Source organism: Bombina bombina, chromosome 5, assembly GCF_027579735.1.
Source record: "Bombina bombina isolate aBomBom1 chromosome 5, aBomBom1.pri, whole genome shotgun sequence".
Classification (NCBI taxonomy): domain Eukaryota; kingdom Metazoa; phylum Chordata; class Amphibia; order Anura; family Bombinatoridae; genus Bombina; species Bombina bombina.
Window position 1 is genome coordinate 161,094,880 of NC_069503.1, and position 24,170 is coordinate 161,119,049.

At 38.3% G+C, this 24,170-nt stretch overlaps 1 protein-coding gene across 1 annotated transcript; it reads left to right on the forward strand.

Annotated features, from left to right (window-relative positions):
• The first annotated feature begins 6,069 nt into the window (after positions 1-6,069).
• IBA57 (iron-sulfur cluster assembly factor IBA57) lies at positions 6,070-23,913 on the forward strand. The gene is made up of 3 exons (XM_053712940.1): positions 6,070-6,348; positions 8,870-9,207; positions 23,079-23,913. Exons 1-3 carry the CDS (start codon positions 6,113-6,115, stop codon positions 23,459-23,461), a joined length of 957 nt encoding a protein of 318 aa, XP_053568915.1. The 5' UTR covers positions 6,070-6,112; the 3' UTR covers positions 23,462-23,913.
• The last annotated feature ends 257 nt before the right edge of the window (positions 23,914-24,170 follow it).

The window sequence follows — 24,170 nt, forward strand, 5'->3', positions numbered from 1 at the left end:
TTGCTTCTTATTAACCCTCTCTCCGAGACATCCAAAACCAGACATTTCTCTTGCAGTTGGAGACTCTATTCTCAACACCTCACCCCAGGTATGCTGTATTGGGGTCACACTTGACTCTGAACTTACATTCACTCAACATATACAAGCGCTCACCAAATCCTGCCGCACATACCTACTTAACATTTCCAGGATTCAACCTTTCCTTACTCAAGAAAAAACAAAATTAATCATGAATTCCCTCGTTTTGTTACGCAATGACTACTGCAATCTACTTCTAAATGGCCTTCTCAAACACAGTCTCTCCACATCCAATCTATTCTAAATGCTGAAGCTACACTCTTCCACCTAAGTTGCCAATCTAAATCAGCTGCTCTACTCTGCCAGTCTCTACACTGGCTCCCTATACACTCCAGAATACAATTCAAAATATTAACCCTAACCTATAAAGCACTCAACTGCCTCATTACCAACTGTGTTTCCTCTCTCATCAACAAATACTGCCTGACACGTCCTCTTCAATCAACCTCTGTCCTACATCTCTCCACTCTTATCTCTACATCCCTATCCAGCTTTCAAGACTTCTCACACCCTGCTCCAGTCCTCTGGAACTCTCTAACCCGCTCCATCAGACTGTCTCCAACCTTGTATACCTTCAGACACTCTTTGAAAACCCAACTATTCAGAGAGGCTTACCATCTCTCTTATGTTCTTCCTCCACCCCAAAATAAATCTAGAATTGCCTTGACTCACTGCTGCAAATACAATCTATTATTATTTTATTATTATTATTCTTTATTTATAAAGCGCCAACAGATCTACGTGACAAGCTACCCCAAACCTTATGTCTCTGAACCCTCAACCTGTAGACTTTAAGCTCTTTGAAGCAGAGCCCTCTTCCTCCGGTAGTAGATCTGTTTAGTCTGTTATGTTTTTGTATCTTATCACAAACCCTTGTCATTGTATACCCCTATCTCTGTACCCAGCGCTCCGGAATTTTGCGATGCTATACAAATAAATAATAATGATAATAAAAATTACAAAGGACCTGTGTCACCATTGTTGGCCTATGACCAGTTGGGCAAATGCTGTAACTAACTCTTCCATATTGCTTTTAATCCAGCTGTGTGCTTGCAAGAGAGTGCCAGACTAGCTATATATATATATATGACCTAGATACTGGCATGCAGCGATGCATGCAGGTACCAGGCTCACTGGGCAATCACTGGATGCCTCAGGAGTGGCAGTGATGCCCAAAATAACTGCCTCATGGTCATGTGATCACTGTGATAGCTATTTATAGTGATCACATGTCAAAAATGACAAGGAATTGTTTGTTAAACTTCTTATCTTGGCCCTTCAACCTTCTATTCCTGTGAACATGTATGGGAAAAATGTATTAAGTTTATTTTAATGAAGTTTATTTTTTTCTCTAAGTTTTATTTTCTGCCCTTGGTGATAAAAGGTTTACACTACAAATATATACTTTTATGTAGCAGTTTTGGATTGGGTGTCTGCTATTTATCTTAAAGTCCAAGCATAGCAAATGTTAGCCTTAAACCAATAATTATATCTTTATAGTGTTTGGCCTTTAAATTCTAAAAAAAAAAAATTAAACCTAGAAATATGGGGTATTTCTAAAAATCAGGACAACATAATGAATCTATTTGGAGACATTTTTCTTCAGGTACACTAGTTTTGTAGAAATGGTTATAAAAGTTAATTTTTCCCACTTTGTCTATTAAATTCTTATTTGTTGTTTATATACCCAGGTATCACTATCTAGGCCTGCTTGTCTGTTGAAAAATGGTTTATAAAATGTATGCGTGCAAGAGAGCGGATAATACTAATACTGAGTAAAAATACCAACTGGGAAAAACCTCTGTCCTTTTGGAAGATGAGCACTCACATCCCACACAGTCTATAGATGTATAGTTGCAGTTTGTGAGCACCAGATAAGTTATCATAATAATAGTGATAACAACCAGTGAAGACGTTTTGCAAACACAAGTATGCTGCCAGCAATCACACCCAGATAAGGGGTAATATCTTAAAAACACACACACCATTTCTGATCATCTGAGAGGAGGACACTTTGCCCTAAAATATAATGGATGTTATGTGTGGAACATCTAATCAGATTATTTAAAGGGACAGTCTACACCAGAATTGTTATTGTTTAAAAAGATAGATAATCCCTTTATTACCCATTCCCCATTTTTGCACAACCAACACTGTTATATTAATACACTTTTTACCTGTGTGATTATTTTGTATCTAAGCCTCTGAAGACTACCCCCATTATTTCAGTCATTTGGCAGACAATCGTTTTAGCCAATCAGTGCTGACTCTTAATAAATCCACGGGAGTGAGCACAATGCTATCTATATGGCACACATGAACTAGCTCTGTCTAACTGTGAAAACTGTCAAAATGAACTTAGATAGGAGGCGGTTTTTAACAGTTTAGAAATAATTTTGAGTCTACCTAGGTTTAGCATGCAGATAAGAATAATACCAAAAGAACAAAGCTAATTTTATGATAAAAGTAAATTGGAAAGTTGTTTAAAATTGTATGCCCTATGTAAATCGTGAGAGTTTATTTTTGACTAGACTGTCCCTTTAAGAAAAATCATAAATTTCTGTTAATCTGCTGCTAAATAAAATCATCACAAGATTAGGAAAATAATACCTCATCTCCAAGGTAAAGGGTTTAATAAATCCCAGGAGTCTAGTGCCAAGAAATTAACTTCTGACTCCTAATGTTTGGCATTATTGCACATATATCTATTTGTACAAACACCTTGTAAGAGTAGTTAAGTGGGAATCTAAAAGTTTAAAAGCTTTATTAAACAAATTAGCCAGAGAGATTAAATGTAAAAAAAATAATAATACTCCAAAGCATTTTACTATTGCACTATAGTAGGGGCATGAAATCCACAATTTTCTTTGGTGATTCAGATAGAACATGCAGTATGAAGTAGCGTTCCAATTTACTTCTATTATCAAATGTGCTTCATTCAATAGCAATGCACTATTGGTTGCTAGCTGAACACATAACAAATTACATATATGTGCAGCAACCAATCACAGGCTAGCTCAGAAGTATATTGCTGCTCTTGGGGCTTCAACAAAGGATACCAAAAGAATAAGGCACATTTGATAACAGAAGTAAATTGAAAAAATATTTTAAAAAATTGCACACTTTATCACAGGGGGTTTCAGACCTGTCCTTGTGCCTCCCTAACAGGTCAGATTTTCAGGATATCTGAAAGGGAGCACAGGTCAAATAATGAACTGATTAGTAAACATGCGGCTAGACTACGAGTTTTGCGGTATGAGTGAAAAAGCAGCGTTAAGGCTCTTTTTCACTACCGCTGGTATTACGAGTTTTGCAGGTTTAGCTGTACCGCACACTTTTTTGGCCGTAACGCAACGTAATTACCGCAGCTTTCAAAAAGTCCTTTTTCAATGGGACTTCCATAGCGCCGGTATTACGAGTTTGCCCGGGAGGCCAAAAAGTGAGCGGTACAGCCTATACCGCCAAGATCCATACCGTAAACTGAAAGTCAGTAGTTATGGGTTTTACGCTACAAAGCTGTACCATAAAATTCATAACTAAAGTGCTAAAAAGTACACTAACACCCGTATTAACCCCTAAACCGAGGCCCTCCCGCATTGCAAACACTATAAAAAAATGATTAACCCCTAATCTGCCCTAATCTGCTGCCCCGGACATCGCCGCCACTATAATAAACATATTAACCCCTAAACCGCCACACTCCCGCATCACAAACACTAGTTAAATATTATTAACCCCTAATCTGCCGTCCCTAACATCGCCACCACCTACCTACATTTATTAACCCCTAATCTGCCACCCCCAACGTCGCTGCCACTATAATAAATGTATTAACCCCTAAGTCTAACCCATTTGGGGGGTTGGTTGTATGGGTGGTGGGTTTTACTGTTGGTGGGTTTTTTGTATATATTTTTTTACAGGGAAAAGAGCTGATTTCTTTGGGGCAATGCCCCGCAAAAAGCCCTTTTAAGGGCTATTGGTAGTTTAGTTTAGGCTAGATTTTTTTTTGGGGGGGGGGCTTTTTTTTATTTTGATAGGGCTATTAGAGTAGGTGTAATTAGTTTAAATATCTGATAATTTCTTTTTTTATTTTGTGTAATTTAGTGTTTTTTGTTGTTGTAATTTAGGTAATTGTATTTAATAAATGTAATTTATTTAATTGTAGTGTAAGGTTAGGTGTTAGTGTAACTCAGGTTAGGTTTTATTTTACAGGTAGATGTGTATTTATTTTAGCTAGGTAGTTAGTAAATAGTTAATAACTATTTACTAACTATTCTACCTAGTAAAAATAAATACAAACTTGCCTGTAAAATAAAAATAAAACCTAAGATAGCTACAATGTAACTATTAGTTATATTGTAGCTAGCTTAGGGTTTATTTTACAGGTATTTAGTTTTAAATAGGAATTATTTAGGTAATGATAGTAATTTTTATTTAGATTTATTTTAATTATATTTAAGTTAGGGGGTGTTAGGGTTAGACTTAGGTTTAGGGGTTAATAAATTTAGTATGGGGCGTCAGATTAGGGGTTAATAAATGTAGGTAGGTGGCGGCGATGTTAGGGCTGGCAGTTTAGGGGTTAATAATATTTAACTAGTGTTTGTGATGCGGGAGTGCGGCGGTTTAGGGGTTAATATATTTATTATAGTGGCGGCGATGTCCAGAGCGGCAGATTAGGGGTTAATAAGTATAATGTAGGTGTCAGCGATGTCGGGGCGGCAGATTATGGGTTAAGTGTAAGATTAGGAGTGTTTAGACTCGGGGTTCATGTTAGGGTGTTAGGTGTAAACATAAATTTTGTTTCCCCATAGGAATCAATGGGGCTGCGTTACGGAGCTTTACGCTGCTTTTTTGCAGGTGTTAGGCTTTTTTTCAGCCGTCTCTCCCGATTGATGTCTATGGGGAAATCGTGCACAAGCACGTAAAACCAGCTCACCGCAGCTTTTAGCAGCGCTGGTATTGGAGTGCGGTATGGAGCTCAATTTTACTTTACGCTCACTTCTTGCCTATTAACGCCGGGTTTTTGTAAACCTGTAATACCAGCGCTGTAGGGAAGTGAGCCGTGACAATAACTTGCAAGTTATTACCGCACCCCTCATAACGCAAAACTCGTAATCTATCCGATGGTTATTAACCTGCTCTTATCCAGGGTAATCCTGAAAATCTGGCCTGTTAGGGAGGCCTAAAGACATGTTTGAAAACACCTGAATCATAAAAGGTTAAAAGGGACATGAAACCCCAAAAAAGTATTTAATGATTCAGATAGAGAATACAATTTTAAACAACATTCCAATTTACTTCTATTATCTAATTTGCTTCATTTTTAGATATCTTTTGATGAAGAAATAGCAATGAGAAAATCACGAGGCATCTATGAGCAGCTACTGAGCCTATTTAGATATGCTTTCCAACAAAGGATATCAAGAGAATAAAGCAAAATAGATAATAGAAGTAAATTGGAAAGTTGTTTAAAATTGCATGCTCTTTCTAACAGAAAAAAAATTGTGTTTCATGTCCCTTTGAGTTTAATGCCGGCTTAATAATCTAACAGCTCTCTGACTGAAGAACTGTACACAAGATAACAAATATTGCAATTCCCACTAATACCATATTGGAGTGATTTTAATTGTAAACCTAATTTTTTTTAAATGAGAAATTGCAATATTTTAACTAGGTCCAATATCCTTCACTATTTCATAGAGCCCGAGTTTAAGAAATAACAATGATCATATTACTTAGCATAGGTTGCTGGTAAACTTTAATAAGGAATTATAGTTGAACATATGATCCTTATCTTCTTAATATATCATTAGTGTACGTTTTATGTCAATCTTTTTTTTATTTTACGGTTTTGGTAACAACATTCCTAAAATTGTATTATTATTTTCCATGAAGAGGTTAAACCCATTTATCGAGCTATAAGATCCGTAGCTTCTCATCAGTATCGCTTACAACCAGCAGAGGGCGTGCTATTTTAGTGTACACGCGACCACAGAGCTAACTGGTGTCGATAAGAGAAGGACGCGGTGTAGCTATGCTGCTGTACCGAGCCCTCACCCTTCTTGTGCGGCCCTGGGTTCGCCGAATTAGTGGTGTCTGCTGCCCACTAACTGAGAATCGGGCATTGCTACGCTTGCGGGGCCAAGATACCACAACCTTTCTACAGGGGTTGATAACAAACGACGTAGAGAGACTACAGGAAGGCGGCGCGCTCTACGCTCACCTGTTGAACGTGCAGGGGCGCACATTAGGTGACGTCATAATGTACCGGTGAGTAAGTGACAGCCATTTTAGACTTTGGCAAAACGCCCATTAAAAGCTGGATTACAAAAATATATATATATATACTTCAGCTTTTATGTATAGATAAGTACTACTTGAGGGCTGGAGTTGATCATGACATTTATTTTCATTAAGCGTCAGTTATAGATTTTATAATGTAGACCTTTCTAAACGTCACAGCTATTAAAAACTAGGTTTTGCGTGGGTTTGACGTGACCGCATAGGCTCATCTAAAACGGCAATAGTTAAAGGGCCACGATACCCAATTGTTGAAGCAGTTGTGATGTAGCATAGCTGTAAAAAAGCTGACTAAACAATATCACCTGAACATCTCTGTAAAAAAGGAAGATATTTTACCTCAAATTTCCCAAGTATTCACACCCCACTGTAAAGAGACTTTATGCAGCCAACACCATGGGCATTAAAATTATATAAAAACCAACATTTTTCTTTAATGATTCAGACAGAGCAGCAATTTTAAACAACTTCCTAAATTACTTCTATTATCAATTTTTCTTAGTTATCTTGCTGTGTTTTGATTAAAATCATGGAGGTAAGCTCAGAAAGTGTAAGACCACTTGGTGGCAGCAATATTTCCTACCTTGTAGTGCACAAGATACCTTCCTAAGTATCTATTCAATAAAGAATACCATAAGAATGAAGCACATTTTAATAGTAGAAGTAAATGGGCCTTTTAAAGGGATATGGAAACCCAGACATTTTCTTTTGTGATCCAGACAGAGCATATCAATTTACTTCTATTATCACATTTGCTTAGTTCCCATGATGTTGAGATACCTAGCCCTTTGGAACACTACAAGACAGGAAATAGGGCTGCGATCTAGTGCTCTTTCAAATGGATGACATTCTTGCAAAACTGCTGCGATATAGTGCTCCGGAAATGGGCTGGCTCTTAAGTTTACATCTCTGCTTTTCAACAAATGATACAAGCGTATGAAGACAATTTGATAATAGAAGTAAATTAGAAAGTTGTTTAAAATTGCTTGCTTTATCTGAATCGTGAAAGTTTTTTTGGGGGGGGTTTCATATCACTTTAATATGTAGTCACCCCCCCATTGCAGCTATAACAAAAGAGCATTTCTGTGGTCAGGTACTGATATTGCATAAGAAGTTCAAGCTTATAATCTGCCTTCCCATTCATCCCAAAGGTGTTCAATGGGTTTTGAGGTTAGGGCTCTGTGCAGGTCACTCAAGTTCCTCCACACAAACCTTATAAAGCCATGTCTCTATGGGCCTTGCTTTGTGCCCAGGGGCATAGTAACTAGAAAGGGCCTTCCCCAAACTGTTGCCACAAAGTTGGAAGCACCCAGTTGTCTTTGTATTGTGTTGCATTAAGTTGGCCCTTCACTGGAACTAAAGGGCCTAGTCCAAACCCTGAAAAACAGCCCCATGCCATTATCTTCCTTCACCAAACTTTACAGTAGGCACTATGTATTCTGGTAGCATTCTACTGGTATCCGCCGCACTCAGATTTTACCAACAGACTGCCAGATAGTGAAGCGTGATTGATCACCCCAGAAAACAGGTTTCCACTACTCCAGCCAACACTTGGCATTGTACGTGTTAATGTGAGTCTTGTGTACAGCTGCTCGGCCATGGAAACTCATTTCATGAAGCCCCTGATGCACATTATTGTGCTGATGTTGCCTAGACATGGAACTCTGTAGTGACTTCTGCCTCACACCATAGGCGATTCTGTTGTGCAATGTGCTTCAGCACTAAACAGACACTGACTTTGTGTGGTCTACGACTTTGAGAAAGGGCTGTTGTTGCAGTGATAGCACTTACAGTTGACCAGAGCAGAAATGTCACTTACTTGTAGCAAAGGTAGCATCCTATGGTAGTGCCACATTTAAAAGCGCTATTCGTTCTTCAGTATGACCCATTGTATTGCCTAATGTTTGTCTATGGCGATTCATGGCTATGCCCTGGGTTTTAGACACCTGTTAGCAATATAATATGTATAGTTTTATATATGTATAATATATTAGTGTGCAAAAATGCTACAACTGTAAGACCTTCTAATCACTGCAGGCAGACATTTATTTCTGTGCTATTGTATGTACACCAAAGAGTGTTTCAGAATATGTTGCCGTTTTTATAAATAAATTCTATAATACAATAAGAAGCATAGCATACATGTGTCCCTTCTCCATATTCTCATAAATCCTTTCCTAAATGTATCCAATAAAACATTTGTCTGTGCTTTCTCCTATAATTATAATAATGCAGGCTCTCCTGATCTAACCCACTTACACCCATATCCTCACTGCCTCCTCTTCCTTGTAATGTTTTGCCTTCTATTTTTGTGGTGTCTCTCTCACCCAGTATGTTCCATTGGTCTCTTCTTTCACAAACTGACCGTCTCCCTCTGTACACAAATTCTATTCTTCTCTCTCTTCCCCAGCACAGAATAATACATTTTGTAATAGAAAAAAGGGTGAGCATTATTGTAATGTTGCATATTGGCTTTTTTTTTTCTTTCTAGTTCATCTAAAGAACAGAATGGGCTTTCGGACGTCATCTTGGAATGTGACCTCTCCGCAGTAGAGCTTATCCAGAAACATATGAAAGTTTACAATTTTCGGAGGAAAATAGACATTTCTCCTTGTCCTGAGCTATCTGTTTGGGCTGTGATCTCAAGTCAGAATTGCCAAGACCCTCAAGAAGAAAAAAATGCAGACCCTGTTTTGTGCACTCCAGATCCCAGAGTTGCAGTTATGGGGTGGAGACTGCTAACAGAAACTGGTGCAAATCCACTTAATCTCTTGCCTAAAACTCATATGGGAAGTTTTAAGGAATATTCCAAGCACCGATATGAACAAGGTACATACTCTGATAAGATTAAAAAAATAATAAATAATAAATGTATTTTTCTGCTAAAAAAAAAATTAAACATTTTTGGGAACGGCATTCTTATATCAGAGACACATGCATAAAATATAGCAATCTCTTAAAGGGAAAATGTAAAGAAAAAGTATTAAATCTGCACAAACAGGTTCCTTTATGGAACCTATGTGTTAAGCTATGTAATTATATATAATACATTTACACCGCAGGGCTGGAGGAACCCATTTGCCAGGGTGCTTGTGGGGGGCCTTACAGGGAGTGCAGAATTATTAGGCAAGTTGTATTTTTGAGGATTAATTTTATTATTGAACAACCATGTTCTCAATGAACCCAAAAAACTCATTAATATCAAAGCTGAATAGTTTTGGAAGTAGTTTTTAGTTTGTTTTTAGTTATAGCTATTTTAGGGGGATATCTGTGTGTGCAAGTGACTATTACTGTGCATAATTATTAGGCAAGTTAACAAAAAACAAATATATACCCATTTCAATTATTTATTTTTACCAGTGAAACCAATATAACATCTCAACATTCACAAATATACATTTCTGACATACAAAAACAAATCAGTGACCAATATAGCCACCTTTCTTTGCAAGGACACTCAAAAGCCTGCCATCCATGGATTCTGTCAGTGTTTTGATCTGTTCACCATCAACATTGCGTGCATCAGCAACCACAGCCTCCCAGACACTGTTCAGAGAGGTGTACTGTTTTCCCTCCTTTGTAAATCTCACATTTGATGATGGACCACAGGTTCTCAATGGGGTTCAGATCAGGTGAACAAGGAGGCCATGTCATTAGATTTTCTTCTTTTATACCCTTTCTTGCCAGCCACACTGTGGAGTACTTGGACGCGTGTGATGGAGCATTGTCCTGCATGAAAATCATGTTTTTCTTGAAGGATGCAGACTTCTTCCTGTACCACTGCTTGAAGAAGGTGTCTTCCAGAAACTGGCAGTAGGACTGGGACTTGAGCTTGACTCCATCCTCAACCTGAAAAGGCCCCACAAGCTCATCTTTGATGATACCAGCCCAAACCAGTACTCCACCTCCACCTCGCTGGCGTCTGAGTCGGACTGGAGCTCTCTGCCCTTTACCAATCCAGCCACGGGCCCATCCATCTGGCCCATCAAGACTCACTCTCATTTCATCAGTCCATAAAACCTTAGAAAAATTAGTCTTGAGATATTTCTTGGCCCAGTCTTGACGTTTCAGCTTGTATGTCTTGTTCAGTGGTGGTCGTCTTTCAGCCTTTCTTACCTTGGCCATGTCTCTGAGTATTGCACACCTTGTGCTTTCGGGCACTCCAGTGATGTTGCAGCTCTGAAATATGGCCAAACTGGTGGCAAGTGGCATCTTGGCAGCTGCACGCTTGACTTTTCTCAGTTCATGGGCAGTTATTTTGCGCCTTGGTTTTTCCACACGCTTCTTGCGACCCTGTTGACTATTTTGAATGAAACGCTTGATTGTTCAATGATCACGCTTCAGAAGCTTTGCAATTTTAAGAGTGCTGCATCCTTCTGCAAGATATCTCACTATTTTTGACTTTTCTGAGCCTGTCAAGTCCTTCTTTTGACCCATTTTGCCAAAGGAAAGGAAGTTGCCTAATAATTATGCACACCTAATATAGGGTGTTGATGTCATTAGACCACACCCCTTCTCATTACAGAGATGCACATCACCTAATATGCTTAATTGGTAGTAGGCTTTCGAGCCTATACAGCTTGGAGTAAGACAACATGCATAAAGAGGATGATGTGGTCAAAATACTCATTTGCCTAATAATTCTGCACTCCCTGTATACTGTATTCTGAGCCATGAGCTGGGTTTGTAAGCCTGCATTCCTTCTATTGCAGTTTTACTGACTTGCAACAAGAGGTTCCCACCCATCCTCTAGTCTAAGTTATGCTTGACAACTATAGGTCCCTGCATACTGCACCTCCAGAGGGTTGGTTCAGCTGGGACAGTTGCAGAACACTGAGGGTCGTATATAGCTGTGAAGTGGAGGAAAAGACTAGTGTCGCTACTGCTGTTTAAAATGAAAGTAGAAGTAAAACCATGGCAACATTCCATAGAGCCAACCAAAGATTAGAGTTAAACTTTCAACAACCAAACTTAGGCCTAGATTTAGAGTTCGGCGGTAGCCGTCAAAACCAGCGTTAGAGGCTCCTAACGCTGGTTTTGGGCGCCCGCTGGTATTTGGAGTCAGTGATTAAAGGGTCTAACGCTCACTTTTCAGCCGCGACTTTTCCATACCGCAGATCCCCCTACGCCATTTGCGTAGCCTATCTTTTCAATGGGATCTTCCTAACGCCGGTATTTAGAGTCGTTTCTGCAGTGAGCGTTAGAGCTCTAACGACAAGATTCCAGCCGCCTGAAAATAGCAGGAGTTAAGAGCTTTCTGGCTAACGCCGGTTTATAAAGCTCTTAATTACTGTACCCTAAAGTACACTAACACCCATAAACTACCTATGTACCCCTAAACCGAGCTCCCCCCACATCGCCGCCACTCGATTAAAAATTTTAACCCCTAATCTGCCGACCGCCACCTACGTTATACTTATGTACCCCTAATCTGCTGCCCCTAACCCCGCCGACCCCTATATTACATTTATTAACCCCTAATCTGCCCCCCACAACATCGCCGCCAGCTACTTACAATAATTAACCCCTAATCTTCCGACCGCAAAGCGCCGCCACCTACGTTATCCCTATGTACCCCTAATCTGCTACCCCTAACACCGCCGACCCCTATATTATATTTATTAACCCCTAATCTGCCCCCCTCAACGTCGCCGACACCTGCCTACACTTATTAACCCCTAATCTGCCGAGCGGACCGCACCGCTACTATAATAAAGTTATTAACCCCTAACCCGCCTCACTAACCCTATCATAAATAGTATTAACCCCTAATCTGCCCTCCCTAACATCGCCGACACCTACCTTCAATTATTAACCCCTAATCTTCCGATCGGAGCTCACCGCTATTCTAATAAATGTATTAACCCCTAAAGCTAAGTCTAACCCTAACACTAACACCCCCCTAACTTAAATATAATTTACATATAACGAAATAAATTAACTCTTATTAAATAACTTATTCCTATTTAAAGCTAAATACTTACCTGTAAAATAAACCCTAATATAGCTACAATATAAATTATAATTATATTTTAGCTATTTTAGGATTAATATTTATTTTACAGGCAACTTTGTAATTATTTTAACCAGGTACAATAACTATTAAATAGTTAAGAACTATTTAATAGTTACCTAGTTAAAATAATTACAAAATTACCTGTAAAATAAATCCTAACCTAAGATATAATTAAACCTAACACTACCCTATCAATAAAATAATTAAATAAACTACCTACAATTACCTACAATTAACCTAACACTACACTATCAATAAATTAAATAAACACAATTGCTACAAATAAATACAATTAAATAAACTAGCTAAAGTACAAAAAATAAAAAAGAACTAAGTTACAGAAAAAAAAAAAATATTTACAAACATAAGAAATATATTACAACAATTTTAAACTAATTACACCTACTCTAAGCCCCCTAATAAAATAACAAAGCCCCCCAAAATAAAAAATTCCCTACCCTATTCTAAATTAGAAAAGTTACAAGCTCTTTTACCTTACCAGCCCTGAACAGGGCCCTTTGCGGGGCATGCCCCAAGAAGTTCAGCTCTTTTGCCTGTAAAAGAAAACATACAATACCCCCCCCCAACATTACAACCCACCACCCACATACCCCTAATCTAACCCAAACCCCCCTTAAATAAACCTAACACTAAGCCCCTGAAGATCTTCCTACCTTGTCTTCACCATACCAGGTTCACCGATCCGTCCTGGCTCCGATATCTTCATCCAACCCAAGCGGGGGCTAGACATCCACTGAAGAAGTCCAGAAGAGGGTCCAAAGTCTTCCTCCTATCCGGCAAGAAGAGGACATCCGGACCGGCAAACATCTTCTCCAAGCGGCATCTTCGATCTTCTTCCATCCGGTGCGGAGCGGGTCCATCTTGAAGCAGGCGACGCGGATCCATCCTCTTCTTCCGATGTCTCCCGACGAATGACGGTTCCTTTAAGGGACGTCATCCAAGATGGCGTCCCTCGAATTCCGATTGGCTGATAGGATTCTATCAGCCAATCGGAATTAAGGTAGGAATTTTCTGATTGGCTGATGGAATCAGCCAATCAGAATCTAGTTCAATCCGATTGGCTGATCCAATCAGCCAATCAGATTGAGCTCGCATTCTATTGGCTGATCGGAACAGCCAATAGAATGCGAGCTCAATCTGATTGGCTGATTGGATCAGCCAATCGGATTGAACTTGATTCTGATTGGCTGATTCCATCAGCCAATCAGAAAATTCCTACCTTAATTCCGATTGGCTGATAGAATCCTATCAGCCAATCGGAATTTGAGGGACGCCATCTTGGATGACGTCCCTTAAAGGAACCGTCATTCGTCGGGAGACATCGGAAGAAGAGGATGGATCCGCGTCGCCTGCTTCAAGATGGACCCGCTCCGCACCGGATGGAAGAAGATCGAAGATGCCGCTTGGAGAAGATGTTTGCCGGTCCGGATGTCCTCTTCTTGCCGGATAGGAGGAAGACTTTGGACCCTCTTCTGGACTTCTTCAGTGGATGTCTAGCCCCCGCTTGGGTTGGATGAAGATATCGGAGCCAGGACGGATCGGTGAACCTGGTATGGTGAAGACAAGGTAGGAAGATCTTCAGGGGCTTAGTGTTAGGTTTATTTAAGGGGGGTTTGGGTTAGATTAGGGGTATGTGGGTGGTGGGTTGTAATGTTGGGGGGGGGGGTATTGTATGTTTTCTTTTACAGGCAAAAGAGCTGAACTTCTTGAGGCATGCCCCGCAAAGGGCCCTGTTCAGGGCTGGTAAGGTAAAAGAGCTTGTAACTTTTCTAATTTAGAATAGGGTAGGGAATTTTTTATTTTGGGGGGCTTTGTTATTTTATTAGGGGGCTTAGAGTAGGTGTAATTAGTTTAAAATTGTTGTAATATATTTCTTATGTTTGTAAATATTTTTTTATTTTCTGTAACTTAGTTCTTTTTTATTTTTTGTACTTTAGCTAGTTTATTTAATTGTATTTATTTGTAGCAATTGTGTTTATTTAATTTATTGATAGTGTAGTGTTAGGTTAATTGTAGGTAATTGTAGGTAGTTTATTTAATTATTTTATTGATTGGGTAGTGTTAGGTTTAATTATATCTTAGGTTAGGATTTATTTTACAGGTAATTTTGTAATTATTTTAACTAGGTAACTATTAAATAGTTCTTAACTATTTAATAGTTATTGTACCTGGTTAAAATAATTACAAAGTTGCCTGTAAAATAAATATTAATCCTAAAATAGCTAAAATATAATTATAATTTATATTGTAGCTATATTAGGGTTTATTTTACAGGTAAGTATTTAGCTTTAAATAGGATTAATTTATTTAATAAGAGTTAATTTATTTCGTTATATGTAAATTATATTTAAGTTAGGGGGGTGTTAGTGTTAGGGTTAGACTTAGCTTTAGGGGTTAATACATTTATTAGAATAGCGGTGAGCTCCGATCGGAAGATTAGGGGTTAATAATTGAAGGTAGGTGTCGGCGATGTTAGGGAGGGCAGATTAGGGGTTAATACCATTTATGATAGGGTTAGTGAGGCGGATTAGGGGTTAATAACTTTATTATTGTAGCGCTCAGGTCCGCTCGGCAGATTAGGGGTTAATAAGTGTAGGTAGGTGTCGGCGACGTTGTGGGGGGCAGATTAGGGGTTAATAAATATAACATAGGGGTCGGCGATGTTAGGGCAGCAGATTAGGGGTACATAGGGATAACGTAGGTTGCGGCGGTTTACGGAGCGGAAGATTAGGGGTTAAAAGTGTAATGCAGGGGTCAGCGATAGCGGGAGTGGCAGATTAGGGGTTAATAAGTGTAAGGTTAGGGGTGCTTAGACTCGGGGTACATGTTAGAGTGTTAGGTGCAGACGTAGGAAGTGTTTCCCCATAGGAAACAATGGGGCTGCGTTAGGAGCTGAACGCTGCTTTTTTGCAGGTGTTAGGTTTTTTTTCAGCTCAAACAGTCCCATTGTTTCCTATGGGGGAATCGTGCACGAGCACGTTTTTGATGCTGGCCGCGTCCGTAAGCAACTCTGGTATCGAGAGTTGCATTTGCGGTAAAAATGCTCTACGCTCCTTTTTTGGAGCCTAACGCAGCATTTGTTTTAACTCTCGATACCAGAGTTAAATTTATGGTGCGGCCAGAAAAAAGCCCGCGGAGCGTTAACAGCCCTTTTACCGCCGAACTCTAAATCTAGGCCAGAGTGTCTGAGTGCGCGTCTTGCCTATCTATTGGACTTCACTTGAGAGCTCACTCTCCCCCTCATAATTTCTGCCATAGGAGCTAAAAACAACCATGTGGAATTTCTTTGTGTGAGGGCAGCGCTGAACCTAAATCTGCCAGTGTTTTTTAAAAGTATTAATTTATGCAGAGGTGTCTGAAACTGCATGTGCTTTCATCCTGATACATATGCAGGTGGTTATGCAGGGTAATTTTTTTTTTTTTTTCAGCTATCTGCTCCTGGCAAATAAAATCTCTTTAGTTTATTTCAGTTGGTCTTTAGCCCTTCATGTTACTGATGCAAAGTACAAAGTATATCAATTAAAAAAATAATATATATATATATATATATATATTTGTTACTAGATTATTAGCTGTTGAGAACAAGCCGTTATTTGATAAATATATATGTCTTGGATATTAACCTACATATAATAACCTCTACCTCTGTCTAGCTTTCTTGTCTTCAAGTCCTAAATATCTACAACAAACGGAGAGTGGATTTATTTTTAGTAGATTTTCCCAATGGCTATGATTTTCTTACGCCAAAGAGCAGTTCAAAATGTACTGTTAGGAGCTACCTGAACACATCAAGTGAGCCAATGACAAGAGACATATGTGCAGCCACCAATCACCAACTAGCTCCCATTACTGCATTGCTGCTACTGAGCCTACATTTAGGTTTATTCTTCATAAAGTTTAATTTTGTCTTTACTGCCCTTTTAATTAAATAGGAGCTTAAAGGGACATTAAACACATTTTTTTTTTTCTTTCATGATTCAGATTGAGAATAAATTTTAAACAACTTTTCAATTTACTTATATTATTTAATTTACTTCCTTCTCTTGTTATCCTTTGCTGAAAGGTTTACCTTGGCAAGCTCAGGAGCAACAGAGAACCTAGGTTCTAGCTGATTGGTGGCTGCATATATATATATCGATTGTGATTGGCTCACCCATGTGTTCAGTTAGAAACCATTAGTGCATTGCTGCTCCTTCAACAAATGATACCAATAGAATGAAATAAATTAGATAATAGAAGTAAACTAGAAAGTTGTTTAAAATTGTATTCTCTATCTGAATCATGAAATAAAAAATTTGGCGTTTCATGTCCCTTTAAAGAAGATCATTAATATTGGAAAAACTAGAAAATCTATTGGAAAATACATAACTGATCTGATTCCTCAGTGTGGACAAAGGGAGGAGAAATTCAGATTCCTCATTTTTGCTTTCAGCACTAGTGATGTTGGTCAGTGCTAATTTAAAACCTGTCCCTAGGCTGTCAATAACGGCTAAGCCACAAAGTGGGAGACTACACTAACTCAGAGTGGGCCACCAAGTGCTGAAAGGTAAAGCACGTAAAATTCACCTATCATATGTTGCACCACTTACTACAGGGTTCCAAAATGCCTCTGAAATCAACATCAGCACAAGAACTGTGTGTTGGGAACTTTATAAAATTAGTTTTCTTGACCGTGCAGCGGTACACAAGCCTCACATTAACATGCACAAAGACTATAGTGGTGTAAAGCACGTGGACACTGGAGCAGTGGAAACGTGTTCTCTGGATTAATGAATTGCGCTACCTAAAGGAATGCATAGTGCCTACTGCAAAGTTTGGTGGATGATTTGGTAATGGTCTGAGGTTGATTTTCAGGGTTTGGACTAGGCCCCAGTGAAAGGACATCTTAATGCTACAGAATACAAAAGAATTTTAGACCAGAACATCTGTGCTGACCTCACAAATGCTCTTTTGGCTGAATGGACTCAAATTTCCACAGACTCAAAAATCTTGGGGAAAAACTTTCCAGAAAAGTGGTGACTGTCAAAACCCTCAAGGGGGGGCAACTCTAATGCCCATGGTTTCGGAATGTCAAACAAGCTCATATAGGTGTGATTAGTCAGATGTCCACATACCTTTGGCCATATAGTGTGTCATTTCTTATTAAAGCTACATAATTCTAGTTTTGATGAATAAAAAAAACACATTCATTGTCTTAGAAATAGCTGTATATCGGTGTAACACATGTTGGACCTTCTTTATCACAGCAGTGTTGCTATGAGCCATTTGAAGGGCAGGCCATGTGCCCAGTGCTGGAAAAAGTAAGGGCAGTGCAATTAGAGGCCACACAAACAGCGTTAATTTAACACACATCGCATGAGGTCTGGTATGTTTAAAGCCCTGAGTGACTTTTTTTAATGGCACTGTTTTATAGTTTTAATCAGCTTGTTGGTGAAGTAAAGCAGTGTGGTTTTCTTTTATCTATTCCTTGAGGACTGTTTCTCACGTGTTTATACATGAGCTTGTTGAAGCTCAAGGAAGTGTGAACTGGCAATTTGGAATCTGGATTTCTACATATATTTTATTGTATTCAACAATATTGCACTATATTTGGCTTTATTTATTTTAGGTTTTCACTTAAAGTGGATAGACTTTTAAAAATGAACAAGGGTTTAATTCATGAAATCTTTTATATGTATATATTTTCCAGAATTTTTACCTATTTACCGCTGCGACGATAAGCGCAGCTCTCCCGCCCGCCATGTTGACAAATTTGATTGACAGATGACGATTTGTTAAATAACTAATCCTTGTATTCCCCCCCCCCCCCGGGGCATTCAACCCATTTGTGTAAACGTCACGCCCCAGGGGAAACAAGGATTGGTTCTTTTTACGAATCGTCATCTGTCAATCAATTTGACAAAATGGCAAGCGGGAGAGCTATGCTTATGGTCGCAAACTTTTATGGGATGCTCAACTAGGTGTAAAAAAGGAAAAAAAGGTTTGTGAGGCCTATTTTCCATTGCATTATTAAGTTTACAAACAATGCAAACTTTTCTCTTTTTAAATGTATTTCTATATGTAATATTTAGTGCATTAGGTTCTTAATTATATTTCAATATGTACTTGCATATAAAAATATAATCAACCATATAACTCCAGCTAGGCCCATGTCTGGTGCAGCATTAAATATTACATATAAAAATAAATTAAGAAGAAAAAAATGCCTTACCTTCATTTAAAATAAAATTCTTTCAATTATTTTATTTATTTATAAGGTGAACAACTCACTCTACCTAGCTCAAAAAAACACCAAATTCATAACACTGCAATTAACTACACTGTATTTCTCTTTCTAGCTGAGCGCAGGCGCTGACATTTAATTTTTATAATTGAAGTTTGGGTTACCATAGCAACAAACTTGTTATGGCAAGATTTTCGAGAAAGCGTTAACACAACGTTAACTTATGCATACACAAACAGACTGAATGCACACATTGCGCAAAATATAAAAATGGAAACCTGGTATTAAAATGAACCCATAACTACTTTTAGCTGTTGGCCGCTTTGTTAGCTTACGGTTCCATTCTTACCGACTCAATGGAAATGAGCCCTCTGTCTGGCTTTGAATTCTGGTCTCCTCCTTTATAGTGTATTGCTGCGTGAAACGCGTCAGATTCTACCACCTCCTGGGGCATGTTTTAAGAATTCAAATAAAGGGTTTGTTTTATACTAGCCTTGCTGCAGCCTTTTTGCCATTTATTCCTTTTCCTATTAGGGATGCACTGAAATTTTGGCCGCCAACATTTTCGGCTGAAAATGGGCCTATCCCATTTCGGCTTAAAGGGACACTGAACCCAAATTTTTTCATTTGTGATTCAGATAGAGCATGAAATTTTAAGCAACATTCTAATTTACTCCTATTATAAAATGTTCTTTATTCTCTTGGTATCATTATTTGAAATGCAAGAATGTAAGTTTAGATGCCGGCCCATTTTTGGTGAACAACCTGGGTTGTTCTTGCTGATTGGTGGATACATTCATCCACCAACGACAAAAAATGCTGTCCAGAGTTCTGAACCAAAATTGATAATAGGAGTAAATTAGAAAGTTCTAAAACAAGAGAGATAGAGGGCGCCACATAGTGCAGATAAATGAGGGTAAAGATGATAGGATATGAACGTATACAGATATCCTACTCACGTGATTGTAAGCACTGATGTGCAATACGAGCAGGCCGAGTCCAAAGAGTCGCTCGGCAGACTCCCCAGGCACCTGGATCAGGTAATCTTTGTAGTCCCGACAACAAGGGTACCAAAGAACAGTGGGATTCCCAAAAGCTTCTTTACTGTTTGGCAGCAGTTGTACAATGTAAGGTGCAGTCTTTGCTAGTTTAGCAGCAATGAATTAGGCAAAGGTGCAGTGGATGTCATGCACAGCAAACAAGATGCTTCAGCAATAAACAAGAGTGCAGCAGCAATGTATCAAAATAACAGAAGTTTAATACAGCGTAAAAGCATAAAAACAAGCAACACGTTTCTCTGTGTCCCAGCACGGTTTCATCAGGCAATAAACTCAGTTTACAAAGCTGCTATAACAAGTATTATAACACTTATAACAAGTATTAGCCAATCGGCATCTAGTAAAATTCTCACACCCACCAAATACACAGCTGTTGAACATAATGACGATTTTGGTACAGGTATCTTTTCACCAAATAACTACTTGGCTCACAAATGTCAAGATATAGATATATATATATATATATATATATATATATATATATATATATATATATATATATATATATATAATGTTTATTCCCACAGGACAACAGAATCCTACCGATCTAAATAATTATAGTGTATATTGTGTATTTTATTGATAAATTATATCCATATATGTGTGTTTCTATATTATCAAAAAGAAGAACATGGGTATAAAGGGGTTGTACGATATTAAGGGGAGGGAACCATATATTGAACGGCATCTCGTGAATATCCAATCAAAGCCAGATGGGCGTGATCAAGTTCACGATCACATGAGTATGTGAACAAATCCCGGCAACATGACATGCCATAAAGAGACTCTCTACATCGCCAGGCAATGCGACTCTCAACAGTTGATCAAATCCAACCACATTCCTGTGCATCACAACACCACATCTATCCAGGGACGCCATGCGTATCGCAAAACACTCCCATCGAAAATACATCACTCAAAAGCGGACCAATCACGAAAGAGGGGAGGGACACATCATTCACAATCACAACATCCACCCAGGGATGTCATGCACATCGCGAAAAACACGCCCATTAGAAATACATCATACAAGAACGGGCCAATAACAAGAGGGGGGAAGGATACATCATTCACAGTAACAAAACATATCAACAGGGATGACTCTACCATTGGATGATATTAGAAAGGAGTGTATAACGTGAACCAATCGCGTTCAGAAAAATAAAATAATAGTTAATAGTAAACAAAAGAAGATACAAATGTAAACATTCATAAGCACACAGTACTTTGTGATGAAATCCTAAAATGAAGAGTATGATACGCCACAATGGAACATATTACTAAACATATATGCAAACATATCTATGTGTATATAAATGTACTACATAAAAATAAAGTAAATATTGTGAAAGTTAAAACAGAATCAAAAATACTATTAACATAATAATGTTAAACGCATAAATAAATTACACAGAAGTGTAAAGACAAAATATCCAACTGATACAATTCCGCTAAGCTTATAATCAACAATAAATTAATAATAATATAAATATAAGAAAAAATATATATTGTGTAATCTAAAGAAGTATAATTGCCGCAAAAGACACATATTAGTTAAATATAGAAGTGTATATATTGTGGCTCGGAAATGTATGAAGAGAAAAATAAGATAATTGCCACAAGAAACACGTATTGGTGATATATAGAAGTGTATATATTGTGGCTCAGAAACATATGAGGGGAAGGAAAAAGAAGGACCGGAAAAAGGGGAGGAGGATAGTGTGTAAAAGGGGGCGAATAGAAATTAGAAAGTTGCTTAAAGTTGCATGTTTTATCTGAATCACGATAAAAAAGAATTGGGTTCAGTGTCCCTTTTTAAAGAGGGCCAAACAGCCGAAAATTGCATGCTCGATCTGTGCCACACTTTCACTTCCTGGTCGCGGCTTACCGTATCCATCCGCACCTAAAATTTAGGCTGGTGCAGCTAGAGGCTTTCTAGGACATTTTGCTAGCAACATTTCCCACAATGCCACTCACGCACAAAGTCACTGCAGCATAGCCTCCTCCTTTCCTATCTAGAGCAGTTCTTTCTGCACTTCCTGAAAGGTTCTGGTGAAGGTTATGATGATTTTTTTTTATTATTTTTATCATGGGAGTAAGCTGATTTATTTTCAATTTGCGTATTATAATAAAATAAATTGTCTACCAAGTCAGGAAGCTTTCCACGTATATGTTATCCTGCCAATGGGACTTTTAATGGGACTGTTTAATACAGAGTATTGCCGTTTTGGTTGCCACAGGGTTAACTGCTGCTGACCAGCTGTAGGCACGATGTGTATCTGCTGTTAGTGTGGAGTTGGTGTGAAACAGACTTTGTGATATATAATCATTTTCGGCAAGGGCATCCTGAATTTTTATTTCAGTGCATCCCTATTTCCTAGTTATGGCTCTCTCAAGTTCCACTGCAACAATCTCCATGGAAGAGATATATAAATCTGTTGGACATCTGATTATTTCCTTCTATGTTATAGGCTGAATGTTAAAGGGATAGTAAACCCAATTTTTTTTTTCTTTCATGATTCAAATAGAGCATGCAATTGTAAGCAACATTCTAATTTACTCCTATTAACAATTTTTCTTCCTTCTCTTGGTATCTTTATTTGAAAAGCAGAAATGTATGTTTAAGAGCCCGCCCATTTTTGGTTCAGAACCTTGGTTGTACTTGCTGATTGGTTAGTTACATTTAGCCACCAATAATCAAGTGCAACCCAGGTTCTGAACCAAAAATGGGCCGACTCTTAAACATACATTTCTGCTTTTCAAATAAAGATACCAAGAGAAGGCAGAAAAATTTGATAATAGGAGTAAATTAGAAAGTTGCTTACAATTGCATGCTGTATCTGAATCATTAAAGCTGAGGTAACATTTCGTTATAACGTTTAGTTTTTTTGCCAAATATGTTCTGTATTTTCTTTTTTTGGTATTAGTACTTTGTTACCCTCACTAGTTTTTATTCCTGCACTCTAAGTCTTCACCGGTGAATGCTACTTTAAGAAGTAGCAGCCAAGGTAACCAAAAACATAATCAAATCTTCTATAATTTCAATACCATGGTTACATTCTCAATGTAGTAATCACCAAACACCGGCCCTATCCTTTGCTTAGGCTTTGTAACCAAGGTACTGAGCAATCAGGGGTTGGTGCATGAGGTAGGAGTAGTTTTGAGGTTTTGGGTTTCCAATCCATATCCCTAGACTATATTTACTGGTGAGTGCTACATTGAGACTGGAGTCAGGCTTTTGAAATTAAAGTAAGTTTGATTTCATTCTCTTTATTGGTACCAGTATTTTGAAAAGTTATTTAATATAGATTGTATTGTATTTGGAATTCACTCTTTAGATCAGTTCTTTTAATAATAATGTTTAATATTTCTATTTCTCAAGGTGTCCCAGAAGGCGTGTGTGATCTTCCTCCTGGTGTGGCACTTCCACTGGAATCTAATCTTGTATACATGAATGGTATCAGCTTTGACAAGGGTTGTTACATTGGCCAGGAATTAACAGCAAGAACTCACCACACAGGTGTGATCCGTAAGCGCCTGTTACCTGTGCAACTTTCATCTCCTGTACCAGCTGATACAAAAGAGGCTGACATCTTCACCAAGTCTGGGAAATCTGCTGGCAAATACAGAGCTGGAGAAGGGGGCATTGGTTTAGCTCTACTCAGACTAGCACATGTGAATGAAGAACTTAATATAAAGACACCTGGCAATGAATCCATCACAGTCAAACCCTCTATTCCACAATGGTGGCCAAAAAATAACTAAACTTTTGCTTTAATCTATTACCTGCAAGAGAGCTCTATAGAGTTGGAAATATAATATTTATTTTTTCCTCAAATGTAGCTATAAATGTTTGTTAAAAATTTCCTTATGCTTAATAAGAATCATTTTCTATTGGGGTGAATCTAACAGATAACGTATTTCTAATTTGCCTCCTAGTGACTGAGTGTATACAGAGCACCTGGTGACACTTTCACTAATATAAAAGTTCTACCATAAAAAAGTATTTTTAAATGTTGATATTTTCATAAAGTCTGCAATCTGTTACATAAGAAATATGTATGTAGTTTATTTTTTTATTTGCGCTAAACAATAGATATTAAGTAAACGGCTGATATATAGCATTATGCAAGCTCCATGAGAGAGGTCACCATTTTAAATTAAATTACCATAAAATGTAAAGCGGAGTTTAAAATAAAATACACAATGTAAATTCATGGTTTATTTTGTCCACTGTTTCTTTAACCCCTTCCCACCATTAGGATGTTCCATGCCGCCCTAACTGCACTGGGCTTTAGCGCCGTTAGGACGGCATGGAACGTCCTAGCCTTTGACTGTACTTAAGCCATTACAGCTTCCTAACTGGGATCGCATGCTGGAGGGCGTGCCTAGCGCTCTAAGCACTCTGCCCTGACCCAATCCTCTCACTGAAATCACGCGATCGCATGAACGATCCCGTGATTTAAATTTTTAC

Coding starts and splice junctions, on each gene's coding strand:
- IBA57 (XM_053712940.1), top strand. CDS start 6,113: ATGCTGCTGTACCGAGCCCTCACCCTTCTTGTGCGGCCCTGGGTTCGC. Junction 6,349..8,869: donor GGTGACGTCATAATGTACCG/GTGAGTAAGTGA, acceptor TTTTCTTTCTAG/TTCATCTAAAGAACAGAATG. Junction 9,208..23,078: donor CAAGCACCGATATGAACAAG/GTACATACTCTG, acceptor CTATTTCTCAAG/GTGTCCCAGAAGGCGTGTGT.